Source organism: Schistocerca serialis, chromosome 4 (genome assembly GCF_023864345.2).
Source record: "Schistocerca serialis cubense isolate TAMUIC-IGC-003099 chromosome 4, iqSchSeri2.2, whole genome shotgun sequence".
NCBI classification, from domain to species: domain Eukaryota; kingdom Metazoa; phylum Arthropoda; class Insecta; order Orthoptera; family Acrididae; genus Schistocerca; species Schistocerca serialis.
Genome location: NC_064641.1, coordinates 580,787,492 through 580,808,215, shown reverse-complemented (window position 1 = coordinate 580,808,215; position 20,724 = coordinate 580,787,492). Strand labels below are relative to the sequence as shown.

The window sequence follows — 20,724 nt, the reverse complement described above, 5'->3', positions numbered from 1 at the left end:
CCAGATGATATAAAGATTGCAATAAATAGGGAATCAAGTATAGCCTTAGAAAGGTCGACTAATGAAATTTTCATGGGCATTAAAAATGGTTCCTAGCCAATTCTCTGTCGCTAAACCTTGAAAAAATGTACCATATCCAGTTCAGGACTTGTAAAACGGTTCCTGCGACTATATGCTCAAAATATGACGACAAGCAGGTAGAAGATATTGACAGTGTTAAATTCTTGTAGTTACAACTTGATAATAAATTTAAACACGAGGAGCATACAACAGAACTGCTGAAGCTCCTAAATAAATCTGTTTCCTATGCGAATATTGTCAGAAATAGTTGATACAAATATAAAAAAAGCTAGCGTACTATGCTAACTTTCGTTCTCTAAGGTCGTACGGGATTGTTTCCTGGAGTAACTCAGCAACCCAAGCTAAATTTATCCGGGTCCAAAAACGTGCAGTACGAATTATTTATGGTGTTTTCTCAAGAACATTCCAAGGCGGGCTGTTTAAGGAACTGGGGATTCTAACTACTGCTCCCCAATATGCACACATCAAAAGAAGTTTTGCATCACCTCGATTCCGAAAGTTCCGGAACCCGTACAGAAAATTGGAAAAGAGATCAGCATAAACATCATTTCAGCCCTTTTTATTGCTCATGAAAACCACACATTGCATGTTGTATCACCATACAGCCAGGCCTTCAGAGATGATGGTCCACACTGCTGTACACACCAGGACCTCTAACACCCAGTAGCACGTCCTCTTGCATTGATGCATGCCTGTATTCGTCATGGAATACTATCCACAAGTTCATGAAGGCTCTGTTGGTCCAGATTGACCCACTCCTCAATGGCCACTCGGCGTAGATCCCTCAGAGTGGTTGGTGGGTCACGTCGTCCATAAACAGCCCTTTTCAGTCCATCCCAGGCATGTTCGATAGGGTTCATGTTTGGAGAACATGCAGGCCACTCTAGTCGAGCGACGTCGTTATCCTGAAGGAAATCATCCACTAGATGTGCACGATGGGGGCGCGAAATGTCGTCCATGAAGACGAATGCTTCGCCCACATGCTGCCGATATGGTTGCACTATCAGTCGGAGAATGGCATTCACATATCATACAGCCGCAGCGGCGCCTTTCATGACCACCAGCTGCGTGCGTCGGTCCCACATAATGCCACCTCAAAACAGCAGGGAACCTTCACCTCGCTGCACTCACTGGACAGAGTGTCTAAGGCGTACATCCTGACCACGTTGCCTCCAAACACGTCTCCGACGATTGCCTGATTGAAGGCATACGCGACACTCATCGGTAAAGAGAACTTGATGCCAATCCTGAGCGGTTCATTCGGCATGTTGTTGGGCCCATCGTACCACGCTGCATGGTGCCGTGGTTTCAAAGTTGGATCTCGCCATGGCCGTTGGGAGTGAAGTTGTGCATGATTCAGCCTATTGCGCACAATTTGAGTAGTAACACGACGTCCTGTGGCTGCACGAAAAGCATTATTCAACATGGTAGCGTCTCTGTTAGGGTTCCTCCGAGACATAATCCTTAGGTAGCGGTCATCCACTGCAGTAGTAGCCCTTGGGCGGCCTGAGCGAGGCATGTCATCGACAGTTCCTGTCTCTCTGTCTCTCCTCCATGTCCGAAAAACATCGCCTTGGTTCATTCTGAGACCCAGGGACACTTCCCTTGTTGAGAGCCCTTCCTGGCACAAAGTAACAATGCGGAAGCGATCGGGCCGCGGTATTGACCGTCTAGGCATGGTTGAACTACAGACGAACACAACCCTTGTACCTCCTTCCTGGTGGAATGACTGGAACTGATCAGCTGTCGGACCCCCTCCGTCTAACAGGCGCTGCTCATTCATGGTTGTTTACATCTTTGGTCGGGTTTGGTTCAAATGGCTCTGAGCACTATGGAACTTAACTTCTGAGGTCATCAGTCCCCTAGAACTTAGAACTAATTAAACCTAACTAACGTAAGGACATCACACACATTCAAGGATTCGAACCTGCGACCGAAGCGGTCGCGCGGGTCCATGGGCGGGTTTAGTGACATCTCTGAACAGTCAAAGGGACTGTGTCTGTGACACAATATCCAGTCAACGTCTATCTTCCGGAGTTCTGGGAACCAGGTTGATGCAAAACGTTTTTTGATGTGTGTATTAATTCATTAATGAAATTTGTCCTTTTTTTTTAAATCAACAGCTCAGCTCATGGGATCAGTATCCATGGAATCAATAATAGAAATAATAATACCTTTCAAAACATTTAAAGTCACTTACTTTAATTCAGAAAGGTGTCCACTACTCAGTGACACACATTTCAATAACATACCAGCAGACATACAAAGTTTAATAATAACAAATTTCTGTTTGGGAAGAGTCTACAGGATTTATTGGCAACGAACTCCTTCTACTCCACTCACAAATTTCTTAGTAGAATCGATTGATGCGTGTATGTCATTGCGCGCAGTCCGGAACCGCGGGACTGCTACGGTCGCAGGTTCGAGTCCTGTCTCGGGCATGGATGTGTGTGATGTCCTTAGGTTAGTTAGGTTTAAGTAGTTCTAAGTTCTAGGGGACTGATGACCACAGAAGTTAAGTCCCATAGTGCTCAGAGCCATTTGAACCATTTGTATGTCATTAATACCGTGACATAACGTGAGTATTGTGTACAATCTGACTTGTGTACAAATTTTGTGCAGTAATGCGATCATTGTAAGTAAGTGCTGTAATTTTTTTTCTGTTTTATTTTTTTATTTGATGATGCATGGCTGTAATAGCCTAAGAATTATCATATACACATATGTATATTGAACATTTACTATTTGGTGACAAGTTTTACAGCCTTTTAAATGTAAATATACTTGAGATTTTATTTTTGACGGGTCTCACATCCGAAACGGCAATTTGATTTGGGATCTGCTGAAGGTATATTAGCATCTCTGTTCTTATTTTGTAAATATTTCTCGTGTATTCTTGTTTTCTGACAAGTTCTTCATCCCAGAGGATCTTCTCACTGTGGATCAATTGGAATGATAAGTGCATCCAATTTAATGAAATCTAATCAGGAGCATCGTCGATAGTTCTAGTCGAAAAAATGCTCAAACGTGACTGAAATTCTTCAAACTTATCGTTGCGCACCTACCAGTTGAATACAGGAGCTCATTAGAATTCGTACAACCACTTTGTATAGCATTATAACTGAAAATTTGGGGGAAAAGAAGATCTGCTGTCGCTTTGTGCTCCATTCACTCTATGACGATCAAAAAGTGAACATTGTAGTTGTCTTGTTTGAAAAAAGGTTGCTAGTATTCATAAGTCCCAATCGACCCAGATATATTTTGAGAGTGGGACTACCAATTACTGGGAGTAGGGCTGCCCAGTATTGACTTTGCATATAAATCTTTCAGGGAGGAACAATTTAAGCCTGGTGCCGCAGGATCACAGAGTTTCATCCGTTCTGTAAGAGAACTTTTCATTTCCACTCCCCATGTCTCCTTAATTTCAGTGAATACAAATGATGTGGTTGTGAATGTGGGCAATTCGAACTTCATCACCTCTTGCCCCAAAAATCTACCAAATTTCTACTGTTACGTGAGCCCTTTAATGATGTGCTTACCAATAAACTGAGGGTGACCAAGCAAGAGGAGTACAAAATTCAGCCCATAGACCAATTACCAGTTATGCATCTTCCTCATCTACTTTTATACCCCCATACAACTGAAGAAACTGACTATTTGCTGGTGGACGGATATTTAGGCCTCTCACCTCATCACACTCTTCACCATTTTTTTGTACCAAGGACACAAGATGAAGTCACGCCAGTAGTCGATCATAGGGTTCTAAATAAAATGGCTGTTTTGCGGTTCATCGTATTAGCCGATTTATATTTTCGCTTTGTTGTGGTTCAGCGAGATCTAATAATTTACTACCTTAGGTCTCAATCAGGCGTGCTGTGAGAGTCCGATTCCAGAGGAATCAAAGCTGTTGGCTCTCTTTGACATAGATCGTAACCTGTATGAGTTCAAGAGAGTATGTTTTGGGTTTTCAAATGGAGACGCAGTTTTGTCCCTCTTTCGGACAATAAGGTTTGCAGGTCATTATTATGACCACTTTCTGATTTTTAGTGAATGTTCTGGGGGTCATCCTCAACTTACAGCCCAGGTTTTGGGCCGATTTCGTCGGACCAGATTTATTATTAAACAAAGCAAAGTCAGGTTTGGCCTGTCTCAAATGTGATTTTTAGGTCATATTGAGCCACCTGGCGGCATTAGCACTAACCAAAAACATACTTTGATTTATCAGCATGGTAATTATTTTCACAAACTAAATTTACCTAGATGAATTCAGGATGTGCGGAAAAAATTACAATGAGGTGAGTCCCAGGAGTCCTTGTTTCATTGTTCAAAAAGAGTCTTGGTCAGCACGCCTCCCCTGCCAATTCCAGGTTACTCCTTCAGACTAATGCACTTCCGTCCGGTGTTGCCGCAGTATTGTTTCAGGAATACCCCATGCGTAAGTGTCGGGTGGCTTATGCTGCACAAGCTTTATGTGGCTTGTCCCTCTTTTGTAAGGATATGTACGTGTATCAAGATGAAGATCTCAAGCTTAATGTGTGTAAAGATAAGCAGAGAGTGGATGAAAAGATGCTCCGGTATCAACTGAAAAATAATGTCAGATTTTTCATGAAAGTTGAAATGGTAGGATTATGATTTTCACCAGTTTCATCCCCACTGTACTCAAATATTATGATGAGTGATCGGTTGGTCGTCATTTTGGAGTGTTTAAATGTGGGATGAAGATGGGCAAAGACATTGGAACGTTTGTCCAAGTACGTAAGCTTTGAGGGGCGTGCAAGCCAATCTGCTTACAAGTTTCGTTGGTCATTCCCGACAAAAGGGGCTACAGTAAGGGCTACTGCTCATTGATTGACAGTCTACGATTTGGACATATGTCCCTATCCCACCGCCCCCTCCCTTCCTCTCTCAGATTTCGTTTCCGATAATTCCTGTGGTCTGTCGGTAGCATCTTAGATAAGTAATCGAAATGTCCTCGGTACCGTGTTCGAATCAAGCCATCTCTTGAATTTAACTTAATAACCAACATTGTCAATGTCAAAGAGAGTGGAGGAGCGGACAGAAGTTTAGGGCACTCTCTTGTCCTTGTGGTGGGAAACTGCCCCTAAAGGCGGAAGAACCAGCAATGATCAACAGCATGAGGACGCAGAAGGCAATGGAAGCCACTGCATTAAAGACACGTAACGTGTATCAGTGGACATGTGGCCTGTAATTGAAAAGTGTCGTGATGATCTCTCCATTGGCAGAAGATTCCGGAATAGCCCCTGATTGGGATTTCCGGGAGGGGACTGCCAATGGGGAGGGACCCTGAGAAAAAGATCAAATAACCAATGAAAGGGTAACGTTCTATAAGTCGGGGAGTTGAATTTCAGAAGACTGACATGGTAGGGTGGCTATAAAACTGAAAAGGAAAGTCATAAGGCTCAATGTAGATACAGTAGGAGTCAGTGAATTAAAATGCAAAGAAGACAAGAATTTTTGATCAGATGTGTATAGGGTAATATCAACAGCAGTAGAAAATGGTATAATGGGAATAGGATTCGTTATGAATAGGACGGAAGGGCAGAGAGTGAGTAACTGTGAACAGTTCAGGGTTAGGGTTGTTCTTATCAGAATCGATATTAAACCAACATCGACAATGGTACTTCAGGTATACATGCTGACGTCGTGAGCTGAAGATGAAGAGACAGAGAAAGTATATGAGGGTATAGAGAGGAAAATACACTGCGTATAGGGAGGTGAAAATCTAATAATTATGGGGTACAAGAATGCAGTTTTAGTGGAAGAAGAAATCGTTACATGAGAATATGGGCTTGGGATAAGGAATGAGAGAGGAGAAAGATTAATTGCGTTCTGCCAGTAATAGCGAGTTCTCTTTTTCAAGAATCACAGGAGCATGAGGTATACTTGGAAAATGCCAGTCGATACGAGAAGATTTCAGTTAAATTACATCTTGTTGAGACTGATACCGAAATCAGATATTGGATTGATAGGCGCACCCAGGAGCAGATACGGACGGAGATCACAGTTTAATCTTGGTGGAGAGTGGGCTGAAGTTTAACAGATTAGTCATGAAGAATCAATACCCAAGGAAGTGGGATACAGAAGCACTAAGGAATGACGAGATACGCTTGAAGTTCTCTAAGGCTAGAGATTCAGCAATAAGGAATAGCTCAGTAAGCAGTACAGTTCAAGAGGAACGAAAATCACCGAAAAGGGCAGCCACAGAAGTTAGAATGAAAAACATAGATACAAAGAAGGTAACTGGGAAGAGACCATGGGTATCAGAAAAAATACTTCATTTGATCGATGAGAGAAGGACGTACAAATATGTTCAAGGAATTCAGGAATACAGAAATACAAGCCGCTGAGGAATGACATAATTAGGAAGTGTAGGGAAGCTAAGGCGAAATGGCTGCATGAAAAATGTGAAGAAATCGAAAAAGAATGGTTGTCGGAAGGACTGTCTAAGCATGTAGGAAAGTCAAAACAACCTTTGGTGAAAGTAATAACAAGGATGGTAACATCAAGAGTGCTACGGGATTTCCCTTGTTAAACGCAGAAAAAGAATGGTTAGGTACCCACCAGGGTAGCCGAGAGCACTAATGCGCTGATTCCTGAACTTGAGTAGGTGCGCCGGCTCCAGACAGAATCCGCCCAGCGGATTAACGACGCGAGCGGGTATGCTGGCCTGCCTGGATGTGGTTTTTAGGTGGTTTTCCACATCCCACTAGGTGAATACTGGGCTGATACCCACGTCCGCCTCAGTTACCCGACTCGCAGACATTTGAAAACGTTCACACTATTCCATGGCTTACACTAGACACAGACAGTTGGGGTACACTAATTCCGTCCTGGGGGATTCGGGGTGGCGGCAGGAAGGGCATTCAGCCATCCTCTGTAACTAACACTGCCAAATCAATAGTAACACGGCCGACCCCGCGAGACGCAGGACAAAGGCCCCAAGAAAGAAAGAGCAATTAGGTGGAAAGAGTACATTGAAGGCCTCTATATGGTGGAATATTTGTCTGCTGTGATAGAAAAACTAATGGGAGTAAATTAGAAGAGATAAGGGACCTAATAGTAGAACCATAATTTAAAAGAGCTTTGGAGAACTTAAGATCAAATAAGGCAGGAGGGATAACATTCAATCAGAACTTCTAAAATCATTGGGAGAAATGGCAACAAAACGACTATTCACGTTGGCGTGTAGACTGTATGAGTCTGGCGACATACAACATGACTTTCGGAAAAATATCATCCACACACTTCTGAAGACTGCAAGAACTGAAAACTGTGCGAATTATGGCGCAATAAGCTTAACAGCTCATGCATCCAAATTTCTGACTAGAATAACATACAGAAGAACGGAAAAGAAAGTTGGGGATGTGTTAGGTGACGATCAGTTTGACTTTAGGATAGGTAAAGGTACCAGAAAGGCAATTCTCACGTTGCAGTTGATAACGGAAAGAAGACTAAAGGAAAATCAAGACACGTTCAAAGCATTTGTCTGCCTGGAAAGAGCGTTCGACCATGTAAAATGGTTCAAGATGTTCGAAATTCTGAGAAAAGTAGGGTAAACTACAGGGAGATATGGATAATGTACAGTATGTACAAGATCCAAGAGTGAATAGTAAGAGTGGACGACCAAGAACGACGTGCTCGGATTGAAAAGGGTGTAAGACTGGAATGTAGCCTTTCGCTCCTACTGTTCAATCTGTACAACGCAGAAGCAATCATGGATAAAACAAAGCTTCAAGAATGGAATTAAAATTCAAGGTGAATGGATATCAATGATAGGATTAGCTGATGACATTGCTATCCTGAGTGAAAGTGAAGAGGAATTAAGTGGATCTGGTGAATGTCACGAACAGTCTAATAAGTACAGAATATGGATTGAGAATAAACCGAAGAAAAATGAAAGTAGTGAGAAGTAGCCGAAATGACATCAGGATTGATGGTCACGAAGTAGATGAAGTTAAAGAATTCTGCAACCTAGGCAGCAAAATAAACAATGACGGACAGAGCAAGGAGGACATCAAAAGCAGACTAGCGCTGGAAAAAGTGCATTCCTGGCCAAGAGAAGTCTGCTAGTATCAAACATAGACCTTAATTTCAGGAAGAAATTTCTGAGAACGTACATTTGGAGCATTGCATCGTATGGTAGTGAAGCATGGTTTGTGGGAAAACCGCAAGGTAAAGAATTGAAGCATTTGAGTTGCGGTGCTACAGAAGAAAATTACGTGGCTCGCTAAGGTGCATAGAAATTGAATCCACATATTCGAAGATATTTCCACATTTGGGGCACACTCTCCAGCATGACAATACTACAGGTGCGCTGTGACATCTGCAAGAATCCAACGTCTTGGGTTCACTGTTATCGACAATCCTCCATACAGTCCCTACTCGGCTCCATCTGATTTTTGTATAAAGAACAAAAATGTAGGACATTAACAAAGTAGCATCTTTAAAAAAGTATTTTAGAGTTTTCACATAAAAAATTCGGAGCCATAACTTTCCAGCATACTCTCGTTTCTAGTCACTAACTCTACGGTCAGTCCTCGTATTGGGTTTCGTATCTCTGGAATTCTGCAGTCCACTAGGCACTTAAGCAAACTCCAGTTTCCCTCATGTTTGCTTTTAATCCCAGTTGTCCACTAGGCAACTTGTAGAATATTAAGTCTCCTCCCGCACCGTATCAGTGCGTTGCGCATCCGGGAAAAATGGAGGATGGCCAGAGCCAATTTTAAATCCACCCATGTTATCACCCTAGCGGTATCAACGCTTTTTACATAATGTGTACTACCAAGGAGCAGGGAGGGGGTTGTACGTCTGCCCAATACAAACAAAATTTAAAAAAAAAACAATTTCGTTAGTTGTTGTTACCTTTGATTAGTAATATACTTTTCAGATCGGTACTGAAGTGTAATAGGAGTCCAGAAGATGAAAATTTTAGTACAGTCCTAGTAATACCAATGCATTTTTCTTAACGAGTACCATCAAGGGTCTGTAATTTATGACCACCATACTAGTAATACCAATGCATTTTTCTTAACGAGTACTATCAAGGGTCTGTATTTTATGACCACCATACAATAATTTTTAATACAAAATTCCTTAATTGTCGCTGACTTTTATTCGCAACTTTTCTTTGTGTGAGAAGGTTCCTGAACCTGAAAATATGAATATGACATTTGTTGTGAAAAGGCACATTCACTACTAAGACTTACGTTTCTAGTTAAGATTTCCTTCAAAATTTAAAACATTTATGGAATCTAGTACAAGAATTCATTAAAAACAATAAATATATTTTTCTAAATTTTAAAATATAATGTTCCTGACTATAAAGGCGGACATAAAATACCATCACGCTCTTCCTCCTCCCCCCCCCTCCTCCCCCCCCCCCCCCCCACCACACGTACACATCCCTTGGAATTGTGAGATTTAAGCAGAGAAGTCGGCCAGCCTCAATGAATCACGAGACTAAGATGTGGATTCGTAACTTTTATCCTGCTGGTAGGGTTGCAAACAGGATTATGACCGCGTTGTTAACCCAGTTTAGGAGGAATGTGAAGGCCATAATATTTGTTACTCAAGTGGCCGTCCCACTCTGGGATCCCAAAGCTCAGAGAATACTACGAGTCTATCTCCCTCAACCCAAGGCCTGTTCAGCACAACGAATAATTACTATTTTTATCAGTATTACTAATGTAAATGTAATCGGGAAGGGCAGTAACGCCATTTGCATTAATTGATATCTTGCTTGTTATCGTAACCAAGTCTTAAAACGGGATGTTTGGTATCTGTTTAACATAGCGTAAGGTCTTTGTTATTCTTGTGTTTAAGCATTAATCCGTTCCCGCCCTCCACCCCCCCCCCCCCCTCCCTTTCTCACATCCATCCACCGCCCCCTCCCGCCTATTTCCCGCGGCCCACCGACTTTAAACTGCCAGCTGTACTGCTCCTCCAATTGGGAAGAGGGCGTTGCCCGTTCCTTGAGGAACAGACAGCGGTGCTCTGGTAACAGAAGGGGTATGTCTCTGGCCGAAGCAACAACACCTTGGCGGTGGAGGGCTCTCTTCGGCTGGACGGAACAAGTGGTATCGAGGCAGCGGACGGGTGTGGCGTGATGTGAGTCTGCACTTGGACGGTATGAAAAAGGCTTGCGCGCCATTACTGGCCCTGACAGTGTTTTCAATCTGTTGCTTATGAATTTCTTTGATGGTTCTATGGAGTGACTGATACTAGACGTCATTCGCACAGTGGTGTTATGATTTTTTCGACCTTTTTATATCTTGTTTTGTGGCGTTTATTCAATAATCTTAGAGCTGCCAGTTAATACTATGTCCAACCCAAGCGTCGTCTATCTTAAAATTTGACAGACATTATTGGAGACCTCAATACCGAGTTCCAAATTAGTGTTAAACTCTTTCAATTTGTAAAGTGTTAAAGCTCTGTTACCGACGTTTGTCTTGAACATATAAACGTCTAATGGTTAACCAAATACGCTCGTTAACAACCGAACCCAGACTTCTACTCCACATCCTAACTAGTTGCCCTGTTAAGTATTGGTAAATATTTGTATAACCCCACAGAACTACCGCGGTTTGAAAATAACTGACATCTTTTGACCAGGATATCCCACTTGCGACCTGTTAGTCAACTCATTATAACCTCCTTGCTTCGTCTGTCATATGGCAGTCAGTTACGTTTATTGCCAATCTCATTTCTGCTAGTCGTCATTCCTTTCCTCTTTGTTCTGTTTTCACTGGGAACAGCTATGTCATTAGTGAATCTTACCACTGACAACTTCTCATTCTGAATATTAATCACAAATTGCTATGTCTCAAGTCAAGCCAGACATTAATGTTTTTCTCTTTAAACGGGAATGGCGAGGTTTATATATTACTAAATACAGACACTAACGATTTTCTCTTCAAGTAATATGGACTCTTATTGGTTTGATGCCTACCAAAATACAGTGCAGTATCGGAAGTTAATAAGTACGCATTAGTAAATTAGGCTGTTATGAAAGACAAAATTTTCTTCGGTCTTTGTGGGCATTTCTCTATTAACGAATAACATTGAAACTATTTGGAAAGTATTTAATGTCAGAAAATTAATTTTCATTTCTACTTTACAGCTGAACAAGGGGTATTTCTAGTTAATCACTTTAAGTACACTCTGCAGTTTCTAAAGGGTGGAGCAAATAAAAGTGGCCCGGAGAACAGGGTTCCAGGTTACAAAGAAACACAGCAGAGGAATAGAAATACTAACCTGACTATAGCAGGTGCTGAAAGTGATCACCATTCAGTTATTTTCACTTCTGTGCCCTGGTCAACAAGTTCCTCGAGGCAGATTGAAGCTGGACGGCTGGAATTGCTGTAGTCTCAGCCGAAATGTTTTGCTGCTGTGCTTGAAGATTATGAGGGTTGGTGGGATACACCTAAGACTTGAGGGCTTCCCTCACAAAGTTATCGCACACTGACAGATCAGGAGACCCAGGTTTCCAGCTAGGGCCGCAACCAGACTGACCTCGGCTAACAACTCTGTCACGCCTGAAGATTGTGTAAAAATGTTCTAGCGTTCGGTCGGCTGTATGGGCATTTGCTCCATCCTAAGTAACTGTAGGTCTTTTCCTCCTCCGTTAATGCTGCCACAAATCGTTTCCACTCGTCCGGACCACTTTTATTTGTCCCACCCCGTATATCTGATATACTTGCCTTTGAAGCAGTAGTGGAATAAAACAAGGGACAGACGCAACCAGAGTGAAGTGCACCCAGTTCTTGAGTAACCAAGCCAATAACGATATGGCAATTATACCAAGGCAGTAAGACATGAAGGACACAAAATTGACGGAAGAACGGCGTTTGATACTGGCCAACTCGACTCCTGTAAATAAAATTAAAGAACAAAGTTTAGAATGTAATTCATTTGGTAGCCCACATGATTAAACTATCCACTGATTATCTCGAAAATTTTCACTGATTATCTCGTATTCTTACATGAAACGCAGGTGAGACATGACGAAAAAAATAAAAACCTGAAAGTAATATTGCCTTTTTGTAAAGGGGCAATCAAATCAAGAGAGCGATGCAAAAGAAACTGTATAGTATTTCAAAAGTAATCGCCATAACTGTTAATACGTTTATCCCACTCTGAGACAGGACGGTCAAAGTCGTCATGGAGAAATATTTGTGGTTGCCTGTTGAACATGATTGTATCCAAGTGGGCGCCAACTAGCCCCAAAGAAATCATCCAAAGGTCGCCAAGCTTGTTCCAATACACTTAAAAAGTTTCGCTGGGAAGCCCTCACACATCCTCCATACAATCACAGTCTCTCCCCATGCGATATACATATTTTTTGAGTTCCGAAGAAAGACATTCATTGATTTGCTTCGTTCGAAAACATGCCCGTCTGGGTACAATCATGGTGTCGTAGGTAATCGTAAAAATTGTATTGAGGAAGGCATTGACCGTCATATTTAACAGCAGGACAATCGTTTTAACTGTTATAGTGGTTACGTTTGAAATAATAAACGGTCTATTTACTTTTTTCCATGAGTCTCATTTTCATTTCACTTTCTTTCGACTGGCCTGTATACCTAGGTGCCAGAGGTCATGGGCTAGCTATTTGGAAAATATACAGATGGCGGTAGTATCGCGTACATAAAGTATAAAAGGACAGTGCACTGGTTGAGCTGTCATTTATACTGAGGTGATTCATGTGAAAAGGTTTCCAATGTGATTATAGCCGCACGATGGGAATTGACAGACTTTGAACGTTGAACAGAAATCGTTAGGAGTTTCAATGTTCCAAGATTAACAGTGACAAAAGTATGCCGAGAATACCAAATTTCAGGCATTACCTCTCATCATGGACAATGCAGTGGGTGACGTCTTTCACGTAACGACCGAGAGCAGCGGCGTTTGTGTAGAGGTGTCGGTGCTAACAGACAAGCTACTCTGAGTGAAATAACCGCAAAAATCAATGTGGGACGAACGACGAACGTATACATTCGGACACTACGGTGAAAAGTGACGCTGGTGGGATATGGCTGCAGACGGCCGACACTTGTGCCATTTGCTAGCAGTACGACATCGCTGGCTGTGCCTCTCCTGGGCTCGTGATCATATTAGTTGGACTCTAGATGACAGGAAAACAGTCGGGTGGTCAGATGAGTCACAATTTCTGTTAGTAAGAGCTGATGGCGGGGTCGACTGTGGCCCAGACCCCAGGAAGCCATGGATCCAGGTTGTCAACAAGCCTTTGTGCAAGCTGCTTGTGCCTCCGTAATGGTGTGGGCTGTGTTTACGTGGAGTGGACTGGGTTCTCTGGTCCAACTGAATCTGCAAACGGATACTTTCGGTTACTTGGAGACCATTTGCAGCCATTATGGACTTCATTCCCCAACAACGATGTCATGTCACCAAGCCGCAATTGTTCCCTGTTGGTTTGAAGAACGTTCTGGACAATTCGAGCAAGTGATTTGGCCACCCTGATCGCCCGGCATGAATCACATCGAACATTTATGGGATATAATCTAGAGGGCAGTTCGTACACAACGTCCATATGGGATATAATCTAGAGGGCAGTTCGTACACAACGTCCAGCACTGGTAACACTTTCGCAGTTCTGGACGGCTATAGACGCAGCATGACTTAATAATTCTGGGGCGGACTTCCAACGACTTCTTGTCTCCATCGCACGTCGAAATGCTGCACTACGCCGGGCGAAAGGAGGTCCGACACGATATTAGGAGGCATCCCATGACTTTTGTCACCTTGTAAGGAAGCAGCCTACTCACGCCTTATAAAATTGTCATCAATCTTTCCATTGTGTGCCAGCCTAGTCCGCTGTAACTAGCTCTGACGTCATAAATGTTGTGCAATACTTTAAAAATCAAGTAAATTACCTGAAACGTTTCTGGCATGTCAGGAGTAATACTAAATCAATATGTGTTGAATATCAGTTCAATAACTTTAAGCAGTTTCGTAATTTGGACGTTTTTCTGTAAAAAATCATTGGCGCAACAGAAAAGAGCTAGAGACTTAAAAATTTATATTTAGATTCCTTTTTAATAATAATTTAATAGAAACAGTACTTTGGATCTCACAAATTAAAATTTTAGTGGAAATTCATGAATTTCTGGTTTTTGTCTTAAAAATTAAGGAAGCAAGGTAGATTAAGTAGGCTAATAAATAAGGCTAGGATGTTTAAATTTAAGTAGAAGGGAGATTCGCTATAATCATAAAGATGTGAGAAGTTTCAATTGAATAACTATAAAACTATAGCGATAGCGTATCTCCAAAGGGCAAGTTCAGAGCTCGTCTACTGCGTGTAGTGTAATTAAATTAATTCTCTCGCCCAAAATATTTTACTTAGCCACGTCAGACTTTTATTGTGATTACTTACCTGTGTGCTGATTGCACATTTAAATTGAGAGCTTCGTCGGCCATCAGCAAAGGAAGCGATGATTTATTCAATAACTTAAAGTGGTGCATTACTAGCCCAGCGACTAGTTGGGAGAGCCGATTTGATCAGGCGTTCCCTTAGCCGTCCGCACCGCGGCTTTATATATAAGAACGCTGCGCGAGGAAAGAAGGCCCCACTTCTCTCCAGACGCTGAATAGCACACCATCTGTGTCGGGAGTCGCGTCGCGTCGGTATCATTGCTATAAACAGCCTCGGATGCCGTATTAAGTTACTCGGGTTACGCGTAACCATGAAATCATTTTCAAGTGAAGTGTTAATTCTGGGATGACTTTAATGATCTATCTTCAGTTTGCGTATGTCGTATTTTCACGTGCCGTCGCGGGACAAACATTCTACCATTATTTAGCGTGGCGTTTGATGAACATTATCATCAAATTATGGCGAGCATTCACTTAAACCTTTAATTTGAACAGTTATAATTGCATCAGCGCATTAGACTCTGAACTGCTCTGGTAGTTGGATTGTTTGGATTCGTTTTTTTCATCTGTGACTTTCAGAATATAGCGAACGTTTTTTCACGATCGTTTTTGATTATGAATCCCAGACAACCTCCTAATTCCTCAGAGCTATAAGCTGTAGCTATAAGTGTATTTCTCAGATGAAGTGGGCACTAGGAATTCTAATTACAGGCTTCACGTTTTGTTAATCACTTTCTGGTTGCCAAAATTGTAGTTAGAGAGCCAGTGTTGAGAACGGCAAAAGACAGCATAAATAATAGGAACATTTAAATATAAAACAATTAATTCCACCCGCCACCCCACATATGCTTAATCGGCCGGGAAATGCTTCTACCTTACAAACCAAACATTAAATAATAAACAGCAAAATTTCCACCAGCCGCCCCACATATGGTGCATCGGCCGGGAAAAACAAACAAAACATTATTTCAAATAAACAGCATAATTCCACCCGCCGCCCCACAACCTCAGTGTAGAATAACTAGCAAACACACAACCCAAAAGAACACTGAATTATTACAGACTACTACATTTTCTGTTACCTCAAAATTGTTTATAGGCTTGATAAAAGACAGTAATTAAGATAAGTAAGCGCAATGAATAATACGATATGAGAGAAAAATTTTTTTAGACTGGTTTTAAGTAGATGTGTGTGAGCATAATGCTGATCTAGGTACATGATTGGACAACCTTTTCCACTCCTTTCTTTGGGTTATCAGTTTTCTGAGTGGTTTGAAGTGACAGCCACAACGTCCTCTTCCACGTCAACTTCTTCATTTTAGGGTAGTACTTGCACCCTTGCACCAAAAGTTCTTAGTTGTTTGTTCGATATATTCCAATCTCTGGCTTCCACTGTACCTTTTAACGCCTACACCTCTCTCTTGTTTAATGGATGTTATTCCCTGAAGTCTTAGCACAAGTCCTCCAATTCTGTCCTTTCTTTCTTTCCAGTGATCCTTACTTTACTTTTCTCGCCGATTCTGCGGAGATCATCTACTTTTCTTACCTTGTTCGATATCTTTGAGTAACACCACAACTTACACGCTTCGACTCTCTTCTTTTCTAATTTTCCCATAATCCATGACTGACTTCCACACAATACTCTGATTACAATCGTGACCATTGATGCCCTATGTGCTATCCTCACCATCGCTTTTGCTTCGTTTCTTTTCCGATCATATTTCTTCTGTAAGTATTCATTACATGTGTGGGATACTTTTGGAAGAATAACTGAACGTGATATACGTGAAAGACAAGAAATAGTCTACAAATCAATGAAACATCTAAGCAAAAAAGAGAGAGCTGTATATATGAATGTAATAGAAAAATTTGACTGGGTTATTTAGGGCTACGGCACAGTTCTGAAACCACAGAAGCAGATACTAAAGAACAGCTGCTCATAATAGATTGCATAGGGATGATGAAGTTAAAAAAGTTCTAAAAACGTAAAAAATCGGAAATCATTAAGAATGGAATAAATACTGACCTTATTAAACACGGAGGAATTATCTTAGAACTGAGAATGGTATGCCTCTTTAAACTATGCTGGGAAAAATATGACATATTGGAGGAATAGAAAATACCAAAGGTCACTTCAACATGTACAGACCGGAAAAGAGGCATTACTACTAAATAAAAGGGTATATAAGGGGTGGACAAAAACATGGAAGCACAGAAAGCACAACACATTACCATGACTAATTCGGTGTAGGAAAACAGTTGCAATTCAAAACTACCACTAGAAATGGATAAATACAGCTCTTGTTCGGTTTTCAAGGGACTTTTATACCATTCTTCACTCAAAACTGTGCAAATAACAGGTAACGAATGTAGGTAGCTATCACGCCACGTCTGTTCAAACTAGACCACAAAGGCCTTGTCGTCTTTAAACACAGCATCACTATTGGTGAACAAGTATTGTGGCATGGGATGGACCTGATGATCCAAGTCTGTCGCGTAACCCTTGGCATAAAAGGGCCTTGCACAGTAACTAGGAGGCCCTTGGAATACTGCGACGTGGCTGCCCAAACCATCACTGAACGTCCCTCCCCCCACCCCACACCCCCACCCACACCACACACACCGCCATTTTTCATCCTCGGGACGTAAACTGGTCTGGAAGTTGGAAACAGAAGCGAGAATCATCCGACCGAATGGCATTCTTTCATTACTCCATAGGCCGGTTTCTAGGGCTTCGGCACAACGTTTTCCATTTGTAGGAATCTTCATCACTAATGACAGGTTTTTGAATTCCATTTCGCCCTGCAATTCCCGTCTGATGGACCCCCTTCATGTTGTTTCGGTGCTGGCAGGGTTCACGAGTTGGACAGACATTTCTGCAGTGACTTATGTAGCATTCGCCCTCTTTTTCGTCAAAATACTTTTCGATGACCATCCGTCATGATCACTCAGAACACTCTTTAATCCGCGTTATGATATAGTGCATGACGTCAAACTCTACCTACGTTAGAGAAGCACCCACTATACAATTTGCCCACGTTCGATTTTACGTAGCTCCGACATAAGGCACTCACAACTAACAGAAAACTGCTCTGACTAAACATTTTTCGAAGGTGACTATCAACAGCCGTCAAGTAATGTATAAAATGCATGTTTGACCATCAGCTGCTTTTATTTTAAACCCAAATATCGACCGGTTTCAGTCAAAGACCTTTTTCACGGATTAGTGTTAAAACAGTTTAAGCCACAACAAAACATCTGTCATTACTCAAATGGTTCAAATGGCTCTGAGCACTATGGGACTTAACTTCTGAGGTCATCAGTCCCCTACAACCTAGAACTACTTAAACCTAACTAACCTAAGGACATCACACACATCCATGCCCGAGGCAAGATTCGAACCTGCGACCGTAGCGGTCACGCGGTTCCGGACTGTAGCGCCTAGAACCGCTCGGCCACCCCGGCCGGCTGTCATTACTCAAATAATGGCCACGTCTCATGTGTATGGCATGCCATGAATTCCAGTATACGACACAGGACTTCCGATTTCTCTTCAGTGCTGCTCTGTTTATGCTTGTTACTAGTATACTGGAATTCAGGACATGCCCAACACATGAGACGTTACCATTATTTAAGTAATCACAAATGTGATATTGTGGATTCAAATGGCTCTGAGCACCATGGGACTTAAAATCTGAGGTCATCAGTCCCCTAGAACTTAGAATTACTTAAACCTAACTAACCTAAAGACATCACACACATCCACGCCAGAGGCAGGATTCGAACCTACGACCGTAGTGGCCGCGCGGTTCCAGACTGTAGCGCCTAGAACTGCTCGGCCAAACCGGCCGGCTGTGTTATTGTGGCTTGAAATGTTTTAACCCTAATCCGTGAAGACAGTCTGTGACTGAAACCGGTCGATATTTTGGTTTAAAATAAAAGCAGCTGATGGTCAAACATGCATTTTAGACATGCTCTGGCTAAGACTGACGCTTACAACGTGTTGAGGACATTGCACAGATGCCTCTCGTGGTCAGATAAGACAGCGGAATCTGCGGCATGACTAGCGTCTGGATTTATGTTTAACCATGCATTTCTCGCGGTACTTCTATGTTTTTGTCCAATCCCTGCAAGTATTCTGATTAGTGCTTACTGATCTAAATAATAAGAGGAAGGCTTCGGAATCTCTCGGATATACTTTTAATGGAGGGACAAGCAGGTTTCCGAAAAGGAATATCACGCACAGCGGGTGTTTTCGCAGTGAAAGAGATAATACAATAAACGAGAATTTAATTTGGAAACTCCCATAGCACTTAAGGAACATGAAAACTCATTTCACAGAATTCACAGATATAAGGTATCGGTAAGAATGGAAAAAAGAATTCCAAAACATGTGATCCCAGTAGCAAAAAGCCTGTACATGAACACCAGAACTATAACTGGCTCGGCTAAAGATTTAACGCCTGAAATACTAATAAATCAAAAAGAAGAGCAAGGGTGTACCTCTATGTCGGCGATTGCTGCGCAAACACCGTTTCCACACGTACGCGTACACCACAACTACTCTACCACACAAAAATTTGGGGTTACGCTCGTCTGGTATGAGACATTCTCAGGTGGGTCCACTGGGGGCAGAACCGCACAATACCCCTGGTTTCCGTGTGGGGCGGCGGTGGGGTGGGTGGACTCCTGTGGCCTGTTATGGTGTTGTGAACAACGGAGGGGTACCGCGGGACGAAGCCTCTCCGTCGTTTCTAGCTCCCTGGTTTAATACAATAAAAGGCTGTACCTAATCATGAACATTATCAGTATCTACAGGGTGTTACAAAAAGGTACGGCCAAACTTTCAGGAAACATTCCTCACACCCAAAGAAACAAAATATGTTATGTGGACATGTGTCCGGAAACGCTTACTTTCCATATTAGAGCTCATTTTATTACTTCTCTTCAAATCACATTAATCGTGGAATGGAAACACACAGCAACAGAACGTACCAGCGTGACTTCAAACACTTTGTTACAGAAAATGTTCAAAATGTCCTCCGTTAGCGAGGATACATGCATCCACCCTCCGTCGCATGGAATCCCTGATGCGCTGATGCAGCCATGGAGAATGGCGTATTGTATCACAGCCGGCCACAATACGAGCACGAAGAGTCGCTACATTTGGTACCGGGGTTGCATAGACAAGAGCTTTCAAATGCCCCCATAAATGAAAGTCAAGAGGGTTGAGGTCAGGAGAGCGTGGAGACCATGGAACTGGTCCGCCTCTACCAATCCACCGGTCACCGAATCTGTTGTTGAGAAGCGTACGAACACTTCGACTGAAATGTGCAGGAGCTCCATCGTGCATGAACCACTTGTTGTGTCGTACTTGTAAAGGCACATGTTCTAGCAGCACAGGTAGAGTATCCCGTATGAAATCATGATAACGTGTTCCATTGAGCGTAGGTGGAAGAACATGGGGCCCAATCAAGACATCACCAACAATGCCTGTCCAAACGCTCACAGAAAATCTGTGTTGATGACGTGATTGCACAATTGCGTGCGGATTCTCGGCAGCCCACACATGTTGATTGTGAAAATTTACAATTTGATCACGTTGGAATGTAGCCTCATCCGAAAAGAGAACATTTGCACTGAAATGAGGATTGACACATTGTTGGATGAACCATTAGCAGAATTGTACCCGTGGATGCCAATCAGCTGCTGATAGTGCCTGCACACGCTGTACATGCTACGGAAACAACTGGTTCTCCCGTAGCACTCTCCATACAGTGACGTGGTCAACGTTACCTTGTACAGCAGCAACTTCTCTGACGCTGACATTAGGGTTATCGTCAACTGCACGAAGAATTGCCTCGTCCATTGCACGTCTCCTCCTCATTCTAGGTCTTCCCCAATCGCGAGTCATAGGCTGGAATGTTCCGTGCTCCCTAAGACGCCGATCAATTGCTTCGAACGTCTTCCTGTCGGGACACCTTCGTTCTGGAAATCTGTCTGGATACAAACGTATCGCGCCACGGCTATTGCCCCGTGCTAATACATCAAATCGGCATCTGCCTACTCCGCATTTGTAAACATTGCACTGACTGCAAAACCACGTTCGTGATGAACACTAACCTGTTGATGCTACGTACTGATGTGCTTAATGCTAGTACTGTAGAGCAATGAGTCGCATGTCAACACAAGCACCGAAGTCAACATTAGCTTCCTTCAACTGGGCCAACT

General features: G+C 42.5%; 1 protein-coding gene across 1 annotated transcript in view; it reads right to left on the bottom strand.

The window, feature by feature from the left end:
- LOC126474617 (carcinine transporter-like) overlaps positions 1–20,724 on the bottom strand; it is a 149,446-nt gene that overhangs the window by 57,484 nt on the left and 71,238 nt on the right. Inside the window, exon 5 of the mRNA XM_050102094.1 lies at positions 11,802–11,970. Within this exon, the coding sequence (XP_049958051.1) occupies positions 11,802–11,970 (169 nt within the window). The remainder of the gene's footprint in view (positions 1–11,801; positions 11,971–20,724) is intronic.